The sequence below is a fragment of the Heptranchias perlo genome, chromosome 9 (genome assembly GCF_035084215.1).
Source record: "Heptranchias perlo isolate sHepPer1 chromosome 9, sHepPer1.hap1, whole genome shotgun sequence".
NCBI lineage: Eukaryota > Metazoa > Chordata > Chondrichthyes > Hexanchiformes > Hexanchidae > Heptranchias > Heptranchias perlo.
In genome coordinates, this window is record NC_090333.1 from 36,307,732 (window position 1) to 36,327,038 (window position 19,307).

A 19,307-nucleotide genomic window follows, 5' to 3' on the forward strand; every position below is an offset into this window, starting at 1 on the left:
CCCATCTTTTCCCACATGGAACGGGTGGTCACCTCCATCAGCACACCAATGGAAACCACCATGATACAGCGTCTGATGACCGATGTTGCAGCTTCCATTGCAGCACAAACAGATGCCATCAAAGATCTGTATGCTTCAGGTGAAACTCAAACTGCTACTCTGGAAAATCAGACTGCTGCATTCCAGGCTCAGACTGCTGCTATCGTGGCTGTGGGGACCACTGTGGAACGGGGCTTCCAGGGCTTCACAGCACTCTAGCAATCCGTTCTCCAGCAAATCACCAGGAGTGCTGAGGCGCCGCCCTGTGTGAGTGTCTGTGGTGCCATAACAGTCGAACCTGCTGTCCTCTCTCAGGATGACATTGTTCTGGCTCCCAGACCTGCTCGAGGTCATTCTCCAAGGCCATCAGCACTCTCCTCAATTGAAGGTCAGCAGCCTTCCACCACCCATGCTCCAGCCACTGGGAATGCACCTCATAGGAGCACTAGGAAAGGTAAAGGCACACGAACGACAGGCACTAAGGGAATGCACAAGCGTGACTAGTGTAATGTTGTATACGAGTTAATGTGTAACGTTATAAATCTATTTTGAAGTCGCAGTTGGTGATGGGTTTTATTTATGCGATGAGCTGTGGGAGGAAACAATATATATTCATCTGGAGGGTGATGTAATGGTCATGTGGGAGGGGAAAAGTGAGCAGTGTAGGACTGTTGGTGAATGGGGAGGTGTCATTGAGGTTACTGATATCGCTCATGAATAAGGCGAGAACGCAGAGCCCTGGCAGACAGGGCCTGTGCACCTTGTTGCCTCCTTGCCTCTTCCTCCGTCTCCTCCTCTGCCTCTGACTCGGTCTTGCTGGATAGACGGTGGCAAGGACTGTCCTCTCATAAGGACGAGGTTGTGCAGCGTACAGCAACGTATCTTGACACCCACTCAGCTGATGTGGAGTACGCAGGGCAATATGTGTGCAGTGAATGGCACCCTACACCATGGGGAAGCCTGCAATGCGAGCAAATCTTCGTGCTCGCTCATGCTGCTTCTCTCTGTCCAGAGAGAACGTGATCCATGACCTCCCTTATGCAGCAGTGCCCCGCAAACTGCGAGACATTGCACATATCGCTAGCAGAGGCCTGAAAGGATCCAGAGCTGTAAAAGTTCAGCACCACGGTGACCTTCACAGCCACAGGCATTGCTGTCCTTGCCCTGCTTTGTGGCTGCAGCAGTTGACATATCTCCCTCACGACCTCTTTTGTGACCCGTAGCCATCGGATGCACTGATCCTCGCTCATGTTGAGATAAGAGTATTGTTCCCTGAAGGTCCTCGTGGGATTTGGCCTCCTGCTTATTGACCTACACTTCCTCCTCCCCCTCCTCACACCTTGACCTGCTCTGCGTGGCCTCTCTGCATGCTCCCAGTCGTTTTCAATACCCAGTGGGAGCCCTAGCAGGCCACCTACGGTTGCCAGGAATCTTGTTCAGTACACTGATGTAAATGCCCCCAACAGTAATGCAGGACCTGCCAAATCACTCTCTTATATACTATTGCAACTTTCCCAAGTAGTGGAAACTTCAACAAACATGTACAATTGCACCAGCAGCCAGCATAACTAATCCAGCAACTAACCTACAACACCTGCATGATCCCTTTAAATAGCCCTGATGGGGGGGGGGAATCCTCCAGGCCGTCTACGATATGTTCAGCTGTGTGAAGTTATGGTATCTATCCTTTAAGTCAGCGTTGCCCACTGATCTAACGCATATTCTCTTTACATGGTACCGGCATTCGTTACCTGTGCGTGCGCAAACGCCTTTAACAAGATGGTGTCAGGCGCATGTCGCTCTAGAAGTGTGTGCGTGCATTCCGGATGCCATTTTGGAATCTTAGGAGGCCACATCGCACCCAAAAAGAATGGGGGCTACCCAGCCAAATTTATAGCCCATAATGCTTCGGCTGTGGGTTAACTTGTGTACAAACTGTCGCTCTAACCCACATGCTCATTCCGTTTGATCCTTGTCGAACTCATCCTGCTATAAATTGACACAGTTACAAATCTTGTCCTTTCCCTCTTTATTGGACCAGGTTGACAAATATTCATAATCATTAAAAGAAAGCCAAAGTCATGTTAAAAAATTTTTTTAAGGTGTAGCTCCAATGCAGTTAGCAAATAGGTACATTGAAAATATAAAGGATATAGGTCCACTTAAAATAAATACATTATTATTGGGGTTCCAACTTTTGGTAAGTTACTGATTAAATGCCATTGAATACAATCTCCTAAAACAATTCACAACCTGAAGGAATGAGACTCCACACTTATAATTGTTTACCTTCCGGGCAAGAGGTTGATTGGCAGTCATTAACAATTAGCAGGTCATTAAAAGGGTACTTACGCTGATAATTACTAGACTTAACTATCTGTGGCGAGTTTAATGGGCAATGAATGTGAAAATGCAGGAATTTCATGAAACTCACAGGGAGGTTAAGTGCGAGATGCCGTTTTCACGAAGCTAACGGCGGAGCAGTGCAAATTATCCAGCAACTTTTGACTATTCGCAATTCACTGGGTATGTATCGGTCAGACGCCATTACTTTTTCAGCAAAATCTGGCCATTAGTGCTGGAGGGGAGAATATAACTTTTAGTATTACAGCTAGTTACAGATCCTTCCTCAAGATACAGATCCTTCCTTGTTGTGTTTGCTGCATGTTGCACAATAGAGCCATTGAAAGATGAGCTACATCAAGAACCCAAAGAAGAACTGTTTGAGGAAGCCCCACAAGGCCGTATATACAGATCTGGTTTCAAAATACCTTTACGTGAATAAACCAAGAACGCGCACCAATCCTCACATCTTCCCCTTCAGTAAAAGTCAATTACCATTAATCAAAGTACCCCCTACCCTGTCCCAGAATTATCATTCTTCTCTTCAGTTTTCTGACCCCATCCAATGTAACTGTCCATATGCCATAACTGCTGTGCACAAAATCAGTTTAATTTCCCTGTCAAGTCACTCTGTATCTAGTTCTGGCTACCATGGTGCTTACCCTTCCTATGTGTTATGTTGTGCTGAAGCCTGGCAGTGAGTGTTTGGGAGAGACTCCTGCAATTGGGTTGGCACTCAGTCTGCATGATCCCCTATAGGAACCCGTTTCAGGCTGCTGCAGTTCTGATAGTAAGAGGCAGCTTGGCCCTCCCTGCTTTCTGTCTCCTGTGAAATCTTAGTGGGTGGAAGGGGTGGTACTGGTGTGGCTATGTTATTATCAGGAAAGACAGCATCAGCATTCATTACCAGTACCAGCCAGCCCCTACTCCCAGCCTCCATGTCAGTGTGCCCACTGATCTGTGAGACAGAAGACCCTATTGCAGCGATGACGTTGTGGAAATCCCTACCCATCTCTCACCCTTTCAGGCCCAGCTCATCAGCTATCCTGCCCAATGAAGTACAATTGTAGCCCAAGGTCTGCTCACTCATTATCACAATGGATAGATTTGTGCTGCTGCTTGCCAGAGCAAGATGAAATGACACAGTGCTGGGTGATTTCTGGAGTGAGAGCCTAGCAATAGTTGTTAAGAAAAAAAAGGAAATGAAAATATTCTAACTTTATGGAATAGACCAACTTTTTGGAAAGTTACCTTGGACAAGCAGCTGGCACCTTGCTGCTGATACGTGGTCACTTGTGTGTGAACATTTGTGGGAGTATCTAGGATGATTAAGAATATTTTCTTAATGGTGAAATACTAGGAACTGTGGAGGAGCAAAGGGATTTGGGTGTTTAGGCACGCCAATTGCTAAAAGTTAGTAGACAGGTATAAAAAGTAATCAAAAAGACCAATGGTATGTTGGCTCTATTTCTCAAGGGACTGGAATACAAAAGTGAGGAAGTTATGCTTCAGTTATACAGAGCCTTGGCCAGACCCTGCAAGGCTGCATTCAGTTTTGGGCACCACCTCCAGAACAAGAGGGCACAATCTTAAAATTAGAGCTAGGCCATTTAGGAATGATATTAGGAAGCATTTTATCACACAAAGAACAGAATGATGCAGCTGCAGGGCATGGAAGGGGTTGTCAGCATGTTATCCCAGGTATCCTTATGCAGGTGGACATGAGGCTGGGCAAGGAAGCTGGTATCAAATGCACAATAGTGACACCCATGGGAAGATGGGGAGAAAGTGATAGAATGCATAGGTACAAGCTGAGATCGTGCTTATACAGTCCCATCTTAATTTGAACTTTGAATTATCTGATAATTCAAACTTTTTAGTGCACAAACAGCTTTGAATTGTCAGAAGTTGACAGTACTATTTGGAGCAGAGGACAAAGAGGGGACATTGCACTTACCTATATTTCTGGACAGTGCTGCTGGCATTGACAGCATCTGCCACCTCCTGCCAAGCGCTTTGCCCACACATTTGTAGACCTTGTGGTAGGGAAACAAAACTGTCCTCCAGTGCTGCACTTCCTGCAACAAGACCTCGACAAAGTCCTCCTCAAAACAGGTTTCTTCTCCCTATGCTACCTGCCATATTTCCCCAGGAGAAAAAAGCACTTGCCAAGTCAGGCCTCCCCATAGACTAATGGAAGAATTAGAAATACAGGCAACAGTTGAGCAGCAAATTGCCAATGCAACCAGCACAACAAAGTAACACCACCATGTTGTGATTTGTGTGTGTTTATTGAACAAGTCTATTCGTACTGCTGGAATAACAGTCCTCTGAGGCTCCATACTTAACCATGTAATAATGTGCCTGGTGGCACAAAAGGATTAAACATCAAACAGATGAGAACAGTGTGTGATTTTAGAACTAGTTGCATCAGTAAACTGATTTTGTAATCTGATAATGACTAATTTTAATTTTTCTCCACAATACTCTAATCAAAAATACAAGAAATTAAATGGGATTCAAGTTAACAATTCTGATTTTTTAAAAAATAAGTGACTGTCCTTACTCTTTGATTCCAACTTTAATCTAAAATTCAAAAAGTATTCAGTTCAAACTGAACACACTGCACATTTGAGTCTTATGTACACCATGTACTGAGGTGTCTATCTTTCATCTCACACAGTTTGAGACAACAGCTGATTTAGTTTCTCGCTGCATTCTTGTGAATGATGTTGAATCTTCTGCATAAAGTGGAGCTTGGCAATAACGCACTTTAAATCCGAATTTGGAAATCTAGGAAGAAAGAACAAATTTACATTTATATAGCCCCATTCACATCCTCAGGACTTCACAACCAATTAATTACTATTGAAGTGCACTCACTGTTATGTAAGCAACCATAACAACCAATTTGCATAGAACAAGGTCCCTCAAACAACAATGTGATAAATAACCAGTTAATCTGTTTTGCTGGCATTGGTTGAAGGATATACATCTGCCCAGCCACTGCAGAACTCCTTAGATCTTTAGATACTGCTATGGAATCTTTCATGTCCATCTAAACAGTCAGACGGCGCCTCAGTTTAACATCTAATCTTCTTTGGTACTGCATGAAGTATCAGTCTAGATTATGTGCTCAAGTCCTGGAATGGGGGCTTGAACCCACAACCTGAAGAAAATGATCAGTTTTGGCTTTCTTATTAAGAAATTGTAAATATTAAATAAAATGCATCATGTGGCAACAAACATATAAAACCTGAAGTAATTGATTCAATCTTAAAACCTGTGTTTGATACTAATTCACCCATTTGAAATATGATAGCAAATTTGCTGTTTGTATGAGACATCAACTATCACTGAGTGCGAACATTTTAATATGTAGACTTGTGTATAATTCTGATGCACTTCACTGCCTGGGAAGCAATAGCCATATAAATAATTATATTATGTCTTTTAAAAAATTATTGTAAAACATCAAACAAAAAAATTGCAGCTGTTAAGATCTCAATGGCAATTATTCTCCCACTTTTCATCTTCACTCAAAAAATAACACCTTACCTACAGAACCAATCATTTATTAAAATAAAATGCTTTTCTTGCACCAAAATGTCTTTACCCTGCCCCACTGCACCAACCGAATCCAATATTATTGCTGTCATTAAAAAAATTACCAATAAAAAGTAGCTTGCTACCTTACTTGAAGTTCTACCTATATCATTCAATTTGCTTCATCCTGTCATAGAATTCTTTTTCTCATTCAATAGTGTGAGGTTTAAGAGGCTCTTCTGCCAAAAAAAAAGACACACAACATTTTCTGCACAGAAATATCCCTGTTTTTAACCACAAAGCTGAGTGCATCTCGTGAAGAAAATATGAAAGAATTAAGCTGGCTTGATCAGTACAAGTGGCTCAACCAGTGGGTATAAAAATTGTGTCAGAAATCAGAGAACTCTAGCAGGTGTTCCATATGGGAATTATTGGCTGATTCCTAGAATGTGCTTTCCAGAATTTTCATGTTGAAGATCCAGCTGACAGAAATTAGCTTTATTCTGAGAGTGGCAAAGAGGGCATTTTGAACTTTTTGAGGTCTTCATTTATCTTCAAGTACACGTGTTTGTACAAGAAAAGGAGTTTAGACAAGAAATAATAGAATGTGAGACAATTACTCAAATTAAAAATGTTCCACAGATTCACCTCTCTGATACTACTTTTGCATTATATAATTTTGGCAATAATGCAACATATTGTAGGGCACCAATCCAACCTGAAGATAGTGTAAAATAAACAAACATGTATCAATATTGAAATTTATCTCCGTAGAGAATGATGTCACACAAGTAATGATGTGCATCAACTGCAGTCTAAATGCAGCCAATGCAAACCCCATCCAAACTGCATTTGATAGTTTAAAATATGAATGGTGGCAGAGTGGGCAGCCACAGCTATTTCTTTTTAATAAGTAAAAAGAGCTGACTATCCCTACTGCTCTTTTCAAGCATTAAAAATCTCACCTGCAACTGGAGGCCAGTTATTAGCACCCTATGCATGGAGTTTTGCATTCCACAGTGTTGCAGGTGGGCAGCGTTAAGTGCAGCTCCTCACTCACCTTGCAATTAAAATGCAGTCATACTGCAACACTTGATAAAAGTCCATGTTTTTGGAGGATTCAGAGCAGCAACTTTCAATTCTTCTGTTACCCCTCTTGCTCTAGAAAGCACTTACCTTCTGAAGCCGGCTGCTCCCATCTCCATTTCGCTGCAGGGTTTCCCAAGCCCTGGGAAACCCGGCCGGCACAGTTAACTTTAAATCAGGCTCCCAACTGCACTGTGGGAGCCTGATTTAAATATTGTAATGCAGTGTCCCGTCTCTCCCAGACAGGACAAACACACATCTCTAAACCCGCCACCATAAAAATGGCGGCAGGCTTGTACATGGCGGATTGGAGACGTGTTCCACGATTTTTAATTTTTAACCCCCCGACCCGACCCTCTCCCTCGTGGTGGCGGTGAGGGGGATTAATATCATGGCCCATGTTTGCAATTTTAAAATAAGTATTACCTCCATTTTTTGTTAGGCATCTAACCCACGACGTTGCCGCATAGGTGCTCTTTTCAATTATTCGTACGTATTTGATCTATAAAAATGTATCTGTTAGTTGGGCCTGTGTTTGATATAATATGTAATATTTGACAAACATTAAAAATCTTATCAGTGTTGGACAGCAGTTATATAAAAAAAATTATATAAACTGTTTCCTATAATATAAATCCAATATAGAACATAATCACAACCTTAGAACTACACCTCCTACATCACCAATAGGAATGTTTCCATTTCTTACACCAACCATTCATATGATCCATTGAAGGAGATTGCTAATTTGTGGATACATTCATTCTGCTGGGGTGAAACTCACAAAGCTCATTTTACTTCAGATCCCTATGGCCAGGAGAGAGAGAGAGAAAGAAAGAGAGCAAGAGAGAGCGAGCAAAAAAAAAAGCGAAAGAGAAAAAGTAAAAAGCGATAAGGGGAGAGAGAAAGAGAGAGAAAAGAAGAAAGGGTATTTTCATCTCATTAGTCTGGGCTGGATTCCAACCCAGATCCCATAGCTGAAAGAACAATGGATTCAACACTGGACTTGGGTTCATCTTTAGCTGCGTACATTGACTTTAAATGGGGTGTGGGTGGTCTAAATTTTAAGCCAAACCTCAAGCTTTCTCATTTTTGAGTCATCTTTTTGAAGCCAGAGCTTGGTTCATCAGAAACCTGAAATAATTTGGCTCCAAGCATTGAGAGCCAGAAACCTTACAGAATATTTCACCCAATCTGAAATAAGACAATAGCCTCTCCATACCTATAGTCCAGATAAGTATATAAAATATATCAGTAAGACAGGTGTACGCTGTAAACTGAGCTTTCGATTCCACATCTGGTCTATCATCAAGCTATTTTCTTCCACATCCAGAATATCATCCTCATACACCTCTCCCCTTTCATTGCGTAAAACCTCATCCACACTTTCATTGCCTTATGTATCAATCTTTCAAATGTTTTCTTCGCTGGCCTCCTCATCTCCACCCTATACGTATGTCAGCTAATCAACTGCTCTGCAGCCCTCCAGTGCTCAGAGTCTCACATACCCATTACCTTCATCCTCACGCAGAACCACTGGCTCCCTGTGCTCTAGCACTTCAACTTTAAGATCCTCATTCTCAAATCCTGCCACACCTTTCTATATAAATGCAAGTTGCTGTTTTGTTGTAAAATATAAGAATGAATGGGGGGGGGGGGGGGGAGGAGGCCACTCATCCCATCAAGCTTGCACCTTCCAATGCCCTAAATCGCTCAGTCATGAACGCTACCCAACAAAATTATGGTTCTGCAACATTTTGCCTCTTCCTCAGCTCTTCACTCTCCCCTCCAACCACCACCACCACCACCCCGCCCCCGCCGCCCCCCCCCCCCCCATCACCATGATGAATTAAGCAGGACTCTAGAACACTTTTCTAATGTTACATCCTACTTTATACATCCCAGGTTAGTATGCTTTCTGTTATGACATTTCCCTGGTCCCATCAGCCCAGGAACCATCATTTTCCACACAACATTTGATCATTTCTATCTCTACTTTTCATCAATACCACTTGTACTCATATATTCATCCAGCTCTTTTTTTAAAAAAAAGGTGTTACTCAAACAAGCATTAACTAAATCCATGCCACCTATCCAATAGTCTGTGGGGAAAAAGAATCTTAAAAATCTCAGGTCTTACCTGAGGTCAGGTAAAAACAAACTGTACCTGCAATCCTGATGCTGCTAGGTATTGGATTAGGAACTTCACTCTGATTGGGGGTTTTGCTTCAGGTTCCTCTGCCTCCACACTTGGCAGTCCCAGTTGGGCCTTCATTGTAAATTCTTTTCCTCCCTTAAGCAATTGTGTAATGATAATGGATTATTGACCACTGCAAATTCTAGAAAAGGATTTCATTAAAGAGAAACTCCAGAACCCAAAGGATTCTTTTAATTACACAGCGCAATTCTTAGTCGAGCTATCCCCTCACAATAATTCATATTTATTGTTAGACATGTACAGGAAGAAAGCAGTTTGTGCTTTTCACTCATTGAGGACAGTTACTGACCCCTGTGGAGAGATCACCAGCTTCCTTTGTCATAGGATCATATGGTGTCACACTGGTTGCTTGTTGGCTGAAATTATCACAAAATCCAGAGCACAAGTCATGTAGATTTTTTTTAAAATCAGCCCCAAACCTGCGGTTATGACTTATACAATGATATGAGCATATTTTGCCACTCAGGAGGTCTGGCTTTAGTGTGACTTATTTGCAGTACATGGAAATCTGGGACCAATCTCTGTGATTTGAGTTCATGTTAATCGGTGTTCAGGATAATTATTGACACAGACAAAGTTATTCTGTTAAATCATTAATAAAAACCTAACTTTATGAAATTTTGTAATAAAAAAATCCCTCCTTTGCTGATAATTACCAGTGTTTCAAGCAAACCGTATGCAACCATCTGATAATAAAACAACTTCTGATCGATGATCTCCCTAAACCTATTAATTGTCGCTTTTGTGAATAGAAAATCCTCAAACTAGCTTTAATGATGGAAGCTGCATGGTGGTGCAGGGCATTGGAGTACAACACTTGGCACTGAAGAATGGTAAGGGTGCAGATTCACCCCTCCCCACTCCAGTGCTATTGGATTTCCAATCTCAAATGTGATGCCTTGGGCAGGAGCCAAGACATTGGGGGTTATATTGGATAACCCCCGAAAACGAGTGCTGGGATCACGGTGGACGTTTAACCTGCGCCCGGTCATTGAGATGCAAGCAGCACGTAACATTCGTGCTGCTTGGTGATTTAAATGATTGCTGCGTGCAACCAGTGCTATCTACGCTGTTGATTGGCTACACGCACCAGCGATATCAGGAGTGGCTAGCACTACTTAAAGGCAGCCTGCACCTCTAAAAGGGGAGGTGCACTACAGCTGCAGGAAGTGCTAGAAGTTCATCGGGAAGTAAATCTGTGCTGGAATTTTATGAAGAATGGCTGGGCCTGCGAGAGAACATGAACCAAGGTTCTCTGATGATGCACTAGATGTCTTGGTGGAGGAGGTGGACAAAAGGAGGGGCATCCTATATCTGCAGGGTTGGGGGGGGGGGGGGGTGGTGGTATGTGACCCTCCAGACATATGCTCAAGAGGCAGTGGGAGGAAGTAGCAGACGAGGTCAATGCCAGGAGCATAGCTCCAAGAACATGGATGCAGTGCAGGAAGAAGTTCAATGATTTGACACGAGTAGTCAAGGTGAGTGAGGTCAACTGTCAAGCAGCATCTACTTTCGACTGCACTATTAGTTTCATTCACTGCTCCGCGCACAACACCCCCCATCATCCACCTACCAAAAAACGCTTTCAATCAGTACACAACTCTTCAAAGCAGAGACCTCATCTCACCCTCACACATTACTACTATTGCAAGCCACACACCCACAAGTCACAGGTAACGCACACTAGCAGCTACGTGACCATGACAGCCACATTACCCAACATCTTGCAGGTCACTGACACACTTCCCTCTTTGTTGCAGGAGAAGGTGGCGCACAACAGTAGGCAGCAGGAAAGAACTGGAGGACAGGCAAGCCTACATGTCCTCACCCCCATGGAGGAGACAGTGCTGTCCATCATTGGAAGGGCCATCGCTGAGGCCATAGCCACTGGTGGTGCTGGAGGTATCAATGATGAGGGTCTCTGTATACATAATTCTCCTTCTCACTTCCCACGTTTCCCTCATCCCACAATCTTTTCTGACTCATGTGTGAGCACACGTGTCCTACTTTCTCTCCTCCCCGCACCACAACTCAACCCGTGTCCCTTTGTCATTTCAGATACCCAAGAACTGGAACTTGCACAGTCAGAGGAGGCAGAGGCAGACGACAGTCGAGATTTACTAGAATGGTTCCGGGGATGAGGGACTTCGGTTACGTGTATAGGCTGGAGAAGCTGGTGGTGTTCTCCTTAGAGCAGAGACTGTGAAGAGGAGATTTGATAGAAGTGTTCAAAATCATGAAGGGTTTAGCTAAAGTAAATAAAGAGAAACTGTTCCCATTGGCGGAAGGGTCGACAACCATAGGACACACAGATTTAAGGTGATTGGCAAAAGAACCAGAAGCGACATAAGGAGAAACTTTTTTACCCAGTGAGTAGTTATGATCTGGAATGCGCTGCCTGAAAGGGTGGTGGAAGCAGAATCAATTGTGGCGTTCAAAAACAAATTAGATAAATACTTGAAGGGAAAAAAACTGCAGGGCTACAGGGAAAGAGCGGGGGAATGGGACCAACTGGATTGCTCTTAAAAGAGCAATGTCAAGGGCTCGATGGGCCAAATGACCTCCTTCTGTGTGCTGTAACCATTCTATGATTCTATGATGAAGACACACCATCACTTGATCTTACACTCGCAGTCACCATCTCAGATATTGACACTGTGAGTCCTTTAGAGACTAGGATAGAGGACAGATCTGCACATTGAGAGACATCAGGCACAAGTGCGCAGGAGCCGGGGCAGGGGGAATGGATATCACAGGTGCCAGCTTGCCGGAGGGCAAGGTCGCACACTAGTTCTGCTGCAGTGAAGTCAGATGGTGACTTCGGTGGGCCAGGCTACAGAAGAAGGCTGATGGGCATACAAACCAAATGCTTGGTGCACTGGAAAGCCTGCGTACAATGTCAATGTATGGAGGAGTCCAGCTCCAACTTAGCACAGGGCTTTGTGCAGAGCTTGGAGCTCATCCTTTCCCACATGGAACAGATAGTCACCTCCGTCAGCATACCTGTGGAACCCACCATGATGCAGTGTCTGATGACCAATGTCACAGCTTACATTGCAGCACAAACAGCTGACATCCAAGGTGTTGTTCCAAGGCTTTGGAAGTTCAGAGTGCTGCCATCGTGGCTCTGGACACCACCGTGGAAAGGGGCTTCCAGGACATCACAGCAGACCAGCAATTTGTTCTCCAGCTGATCACCAGGATTGCTAAGGCCCCGCCCTGGAAGAGTGGCAGTGGGGCCGTGGAAGAGGAACCTGCTGTCCTCTCTCAGGATGACAGCATTCCTGCTCCCACCCCTGCCATTCCGCTAGTGCCCTTGCTCTTGCCTGTCAGCCAGCCAGGCCCTCCCAGTCCAGGGCCACTCGAGGTCGCCCTCCAAGGTCATCTGCACTCTCCTCAATTGAAGGTCAGCAGCCCCATGCTCTAGCAACTGGGGATGCACCTCATAGGAGCACTAGGAAAGACAAAGGCACACAAATGACAGGCACTAAGGGAATGCACAAGGGTGAATAGTATCCGTTTATTTGAATCATTTCATGTGTAAATCTATAAATGTGGTTTTGAATTTGTATTTGATGGTGGTTTTCATTTCTGCGATGAGCTGAGGGAGGAGGCAATGTGTAATCATAAGGAGGACAATTTGATGGACATGTGAGAGAGGAAAGGTAAGGAGTGTGGGACTGTTGGTGAATGGGAAAGTGTCGTTGAGGTTACTGGTATCACTCATTAATAATCTGATCACGCAGAGCCCTGGCAGACAGGGCCTGTCTACCTTTTAACCTTCCTGCCTCTTCCTCCACTTTCTCCGCCTGTTGCTCAGATTCTTGCCTGATAGATGATGGCAAGGGCTGCTCCCTCATAGTGGCCAGGTATGCAGCATGCAGCATACAACGAAAAATCTTGATACCTGCTCAGTTGAGTACTGCAGGGCTCCTCCAGAGTGTTCCAGGCAGTGGAAGCATTGCTTAAGGATGCCATGGTGTGCTCTATGATGTTCTGTATGGCAGCATGGCTCTCGTTGTAGGCCTGCTGTGCATGTGAGCGTGGGTCCCTGACCAGAGTCATGAGCTATTTCATGAAGGGATAGCCCTTCATCACCCAGAGCCAGCTTTTGACTTGCCATGCTCGTTGAAATATAGGTGGCACATTGGACTGCCACAGGATGAAGGAATCATGACTGCTGCCAGGATAGCGGGCATTGACCTGCATGATGTGCCACATGTGATCGCACACCAGCTGCACATTGAGGGAGTTGAATCCCTTTCTGTTTTTGAATATGGCAGAGTTCTGATGTGAAGCAAGCATAGCAATATGCGTACAGTCAATGGCACCCTGCACCATGGGGAAGCCTAAATTGTGAGCAAACCCTCGTGCTCACTCCCGCTGCTTGTCTCTGACATGGCCCAATTTCGCCCCCATTGGTTGCGTGAAAAGAGGAAATCATTCTCAGGCTGATTTTGTGAACTGTTAATAGCCAGCTCAGAGTGCCAGCCATTGGTGGAGATCTGATCTATTATTTGTGTCATATGCTATGGTCCCGGGTTATAGGATAATGTGAAGAAAATAGAGGGACTTCATGCCCTCAGAAAAATAGTACTGGGAACCAAATGTTGGAGGAATATACACTAAACAGATATTATATGGTAACTGTAGTTTCAGGTTCATTGTTTCATGTACATAGTAAAGCACATTTAATAGGAAGTGATTGATTCCACCTACTAACCCCCATCATTGATTGCTGTAGAGATGGTCCGGAATTTATTAAATGCACTCAGAAGCATATTGGTCCTATTTCAGATAATCAGCTATAACTGTTTACGGAGAGATTTTTTTTCTTCAGAATCAGCAATGACCGTCAATGAAACCAAGGATTTGTGGTGAAAGTCAATAGTTGAGGAAATACTTTGGTCACGCTTTGTTCTAGCTTGTGCACTCCTTGCAGGTCAATAAGGACCAACAGGGAAGTAGAAATATGAAGATTTTCTGGATGCAAAACTCTGGCCTGCAACATTCCATAGCAAGGAATAGAGTCAGTACCACAAAAGTGACAGCAAAACTGAAAGTTGTTTGAAAGCTTTCGCAGTAATGAACACTGTAATTCAATATTAGTTGGATTACAAATGTCAACATTTTATAATATTTAAAATGAGATCCCCAATAATAAAAAAAAAATGTAGGATTAAGGATGGTGGGGTAGGATAGTGCATGGGAGTTGTAGGGTAAGAGCTTACGGCCAACATTCCTCACACTGTAAAGTCTCAATCTCAGCTTTGCCATTAGGGCAATGTGCAGAACAGAGACCAGGAGCTTCCCCAAAGGAAAGAAAGGGAAATCGAAGGAAGTCAGCTCAGGCTATTCTCGCAGATCTCTCATCTGCCACCGATGGAGCGGTGTGTTAGGCAGTTCTATATGAAATTCTCTGCATATAATCCTAAAGCACTATTTCACCAGGAGTTAAGGTCTGAAGTGCACCAAACTCCATAATTTGGGATTGCTTTAATACTCAAGTTCTGCCAGAATTATGAGAAATAGAAGCCTAAATATATTAGTGCAAACTTTCCTGCTGTAATGGCAGATGTTGAGTAAACAACCATTTGACGCCACCTATTCAATTGTCCCTGATATACACACATAACTGATAGGTAATGACTTACTTTAATTGAATTTATAGACCAGATGATAGCACTGTCCTCGGGCACCCATTCGACACAACCTTTAGCTGTGCTAAATTTGGGAGATGAGGCATCGTTTGGGACAGGGATGATGATGGCAACATCTGTAGCAGTCAGGCGCTCTTTGAACTGTCCTTTAACCTACAACATCACAGACACAGTCAACCAGAGAGGATCTTTCTTTTTCTGTAATATAATTGTTACATTTACATGTGGACTGCTTTGATGGCTCAGTGGATAATGCACTGGCTGGTGTGGCACTGGCTCACACAGATCAGAAAGATCCCCAGTTTGAACCCCTAGTCTGTACTGAGTTAAATGATCAGCTTAGTGTGTGATAGGGGTGTTACAATTGGTGTCAGTCTCCTGGGCTAGGGAAGAGAAAAATTAGCAAGACTCTTGTTTCTGATTGCTATCCAATGGCTCCTGCTGGAAACTGTAAAAGTCAGGTGAGGGCAAGATCAGTCATGGCAGTGATGCCTTGATATTGTCCATCTAGATTCAGAGATGAAGAATGGTCTTTAAAATGATGTGTTGGAGTCACCCATGGATCATACTACAGCATGAATGGCAAATGGCACTTAAGTGGTCAAATGCAAGGTAGTGAGGCTAGAGAAGAGAAATAAACAGTGGAAATATAAATTAAATGGCTCTTGGCTATAGTTCACAATGCAGCTAAAGGATCTGGGTTATTGGTGAGTAGCTCACTGAAATTAACAGTGCAGGGTGCAGCAACAGTAAGGAAACATAAGCATATCTTGAGATATATAGCCAGAGGATAGAGCACAAATTCCATGTCCTTATTGTCCTGTTCCATGAATGAGGTTGGCAGAAGCTTAGAAGTAGGTCAGGTGTCAACTCACTTAGCCAGGGAGTAATGCAGAGGGGGATAAGAGAAGAATGGGAACAGAAATATTTTTTAAAAATTGACAAAAGAATGTTTGATGAAGTTTCTTATACAAGCAGGGTTTCTCACTTTCTGCTTATATACTATAAAAAAGACTAACTAAAGCATTCATTGTATTTCGTACAGAAAACATTCCTAGACTTCCCATTCCTTTCCTTACCTTTGCTGTGATTTCCATTCTGCTGTGCGTGTATCTCTGCACAGCTGCTTCAACCACTAGAAACGGTCTGACCTGAACAGATATGTACACAACAGAGTCATTCATACATCAATCCTTTTACAACTCGAGCAGTTTATTCAGAGAAATAAATCCTCTCTATTGCATATTCTTTTATTATGTATACGAAGATCTACAACATTTATTGTATGCACAAAGCTTTCATTCCTTCCAATTCAACTTTGCAACAACAAAGTAAATTCTCTTATTATAACCCATGTAAATTACTAAAAGACTAAGGCTCTGTCTGCAGTCTTGTAAGTGCACAACCCACAACAATCTTGATCTTCAAGCACAGACCAAAACACCCATAGTAATTTAAAGACCTCCATATCAGAGTCACTGTGTGTCTCATTATCATGACAAAAGGAAGCAGCTTGCATTTATATAATGGTCACAGGATGCTTCAAAGCAAGTGAATTATTTTTAAAGCGCATTCACTGTAGTCAAACTTGGCAGCAAATTTTCAATAAACAAGGTTCCAGAAATAGAAAATTATATAAGTGACCAGTGAATGTTTTTTGAGGGTGCTGATTGAGGGAGAGATGTTGGCCAGGAATCCCCAAACACAAAAAAAGAGACTGTGCAAGAAGTTGACGTCCCTTTTAATATCTCTACAATCTGGCTACCTATCTTAGCAGTGAGTATTGGTGGGCTATTCAATTATGAGGAGCATCACAGTCAAGCCAGATCCTGTCCTCACGTGATGATGAGGATGAGACCAACATACAGGGACATGCTACACTGGGAGTTCACTCAAGTGATTCTTAATATGCCGAGTTCTTTGTTTCCTTGGGAACTGTCTCATCAAGCGTTGTGATATTATAATACAGGATAATATATTAATAAAATTAGTGCTATCTTACTCGATTGGTGACTCGATATGACATCAGTTCAAAGTCCTTGTCTGGTGGGATGAATGAGATGACGCGTTCATTTTCAAAGCGAGATAGCCGGACGCATGAATGGAATTTTACGTCTTCAAAGTCCACTACATTAACATTTTCTGCTTTGGGACAACGAAGTTAATATTAATGAGGACTGAGACTCTTGACTCATTTTATCTCCAATTGAAATGTAAGTCAGTTTAATTTTTTTTTATTAAACTAGAAAACAAGATTTTCAACTTTTCCGACTTTGATCCTCAGAGTATATTTATTTGGATTCAAGTACTGGGACAGGAAATATTTTGAAGCATAACACTTCTCTCTGTTGATTTTAAAATGTACAGATTTTTAAAAAATCTAGCTATGAAGACAAATGTTTAATTTGGGTCTGATAATATGCCCTTATTGAACTGACATTGTGCATTAGGCGGGATTGTTGTTAACAAGGAGCTGCTCTGAAAAACAGGGAGGTGAGTATCGTGTTTATTCCTAGCTGCTGATCCAGAACAGAGATTGACTCCTGAACTCTACTCGTTGAATATGGGTGGGAACTGGGTTAGGGTACTGATCTCTCCTCTGGATCATCATCGAAGAAAAAGAATGCCGATCACTCTACCTTCAGGGCAGCCGGTTACTGACTCAAATCAATGCTGATGGCAGCTGAGATGTAAATGGTGTCATTTACAATGGCTGAATAAGTTAAATTGTGTTTTTAACATGTGGGAGTTTTAATGGTGTTTTGGGAATCAGATTCCATCAATTTTCAATCAAAACCATAAATCAGGGGCCTTGGTCATAATTTAATACAGAATGTCAGGTCTCAATGAAGCTGAATATTTCTCTTCACAAGTAAAAGATATTTAAAAACTATAATGTAGAAATTAATGTTGGTGATATTAGTGGCTGAATGCTTAACGCATTTGTATGATTGTCTCCATCCATTACTTTCAACTCCAATGTTAACTCATTTATTTTAAATGAGCTAATGGCTCTGTTTAAATAATGTGCAAAGTAATGTCCTTTGAACACAGTAAATGTTCATTCACTAACATAGTCAACAGTAATTTCTAGCCTTAAGCAGGTAATGGGGCAATACTTTCCTCTAGTACTACTCCCCTTTTAACCATGATCTGGAATATACTACCTGAAAGGGTGATGAACGCAGATTCAACAGTAACTTTCAAAAGTGAATTGGATGTATACTTGAAAAGGAAAAATTTGCAGGGCTATGGGGAAAGAGCAACAGGGTGGAACTAAATGGATAGCTCTTTCAAAGAGCTGGCACAGGCACGATGGGCCGAATGGCCTCCTTCTGTGCTGAATGATTCTGTTTAGATTAGTTGGTAATAAATGCTTGTTAATAATTTGCTGACACTGTATAAACACATGACTTTTCCTACTTGTCAACAAAGAAATCAAGTTCATGTAAATAGGGCCGATAAGAAACAAGGCTGCTATTTAGGACATGCTCAGCTTTCTAGCAGACCAATTTCCTTCATTCCAAGATTGTGTACTTACTTTGGTCCTGGTTGAAAAGAGCATTGTCATTAAAACACAAACTGACTTCAGGCATCCCACTCAGGCAGCAGTTCATTAAAATCTGCCCCAGAATCTCACAGTGGACCACACAGCCACGAGCATTTACCTGCAACAATTCACATTTTTAGAGTGGAGCTCTGTAGAATGTTTATAAATTTTTCTTTTAAATTTATAGCTCTGATTTTGCCTATTTTTGCTGTCATACAGGATGTGATGATTTCCATAACTCCAACTATGCTGCTGTTGGATATGTCAGGAGGGCAACAACCTTTGCTAGTTCTTCATTATGTTGAATTACATGGAAGTTATAACACAGAAACAGACTGTTCGGAATTATTTACTGTGTCTCCTATTTTAGTACCATCTGCAAATTTGAACACCACTCCCACTAGCTCTATACACAAATCATAGATGCACACAGTGAACAGAAATGGTCCCAGAGCAGAACTCTGTGGGACACTGCAACCCACTTCCAACCTGTCGGAGAAACTGCCTTAACTCTTATTCTCTGTTTCCTCCCTCTATCTAGTTTTTAATCCAATTTGACACCCTCCCCGATTCTATACGCTTTAATCTTCTCCAATATTCTCCCACGTGGTACCTTGTCTACAGATTTTGTCTTCCGTTTTCCTCCCACAATTAGTGGATTTGTAATAAAAGTCCACTAATGTAACAATAATTTTTAAATCTTTGACCATACACCATACTGATTCCATCTGAACCTTTTATTGTGCGTTAGTCAACTTGTATTCCGTACTTTACCAATATTGCCACTCCTCCTTTAACTATTCTGTCCCTTCTAAAAAAAAATTGGTCCAAAATTTACTGTAAGCAGGGCAACAAACGGCGTCCA

At 42.6% G+C, this 19,307-nt stretch overlaps 1 protein-coding gene and 1 long non-coding RNA gene across 5 annotated transcripts in view; one reads left to right on the forward strand and one right to left on the reverse strand.

The window, feature by feature from the left end:
• Positions 1–4,654: 4,654 nt before the first annotated feature.
• LOC137325279 (AP-1 complex subunit mu-1-like) overlaps positions 4,655–19,307 on the reverse strand; it is a 34,661-nt gene continuing 20,008 nt past the window's right edge. Inside the window, exons 6-12 of one of the 4 annotated variants that reach the window (XM_067990184.1) lie at positions 18,434–18,560; positions 16,895–17,034; positions 15,972–16,043; positions 14,887–15,045; positions 9,182–9,307; positions 7,441–7,516; positions 5,058–5,175 (exon numbers count right to left, since the gene is read on the reverse strand). In XM_067990184.1, coding sequence (XP_067846285.1) covers positions 5,156–5,175; positions 7,441–7,516; positions 9,182–9,307; positions 14,887–15,045; positions 15,972–16,043; positions 16,895–17,034; positions 18,434–18,560 — 720 coding nt within the window. In that variant the 3' untranslated portion in view covers positions 5,058–5,155. Of the gene's footprint in view, positions 5,176–7,440; positions 7,517–9,181; positions 9,308–14,886; positions 15,046–15,971; positions 16,044–16,894; positions 17,038–18,433; positions 18,561–19,307 lie in introns of all 4 variants that reach the window. The other 3 variants (XM_067990182.1, XM_067990181.1, XM_067990180.1) reach the window with 3 other exon arrangements.
• LOC137325280 (uncharacterized) overlaps positions 16,894–19,307 on the forward strand; it is a 173,016-nt gene continuing 170,602 nt past the window's right edge. Inside the window, exon 1 of the long non-coding RNA XR_010963855.1 lies at positions 16,894–17,105. This is a non-coding gene — a long non-coding RNA (uncharacterized lncRNA). The remainder of the gene's footprint in view (positions 17,106–19,307) is intronic.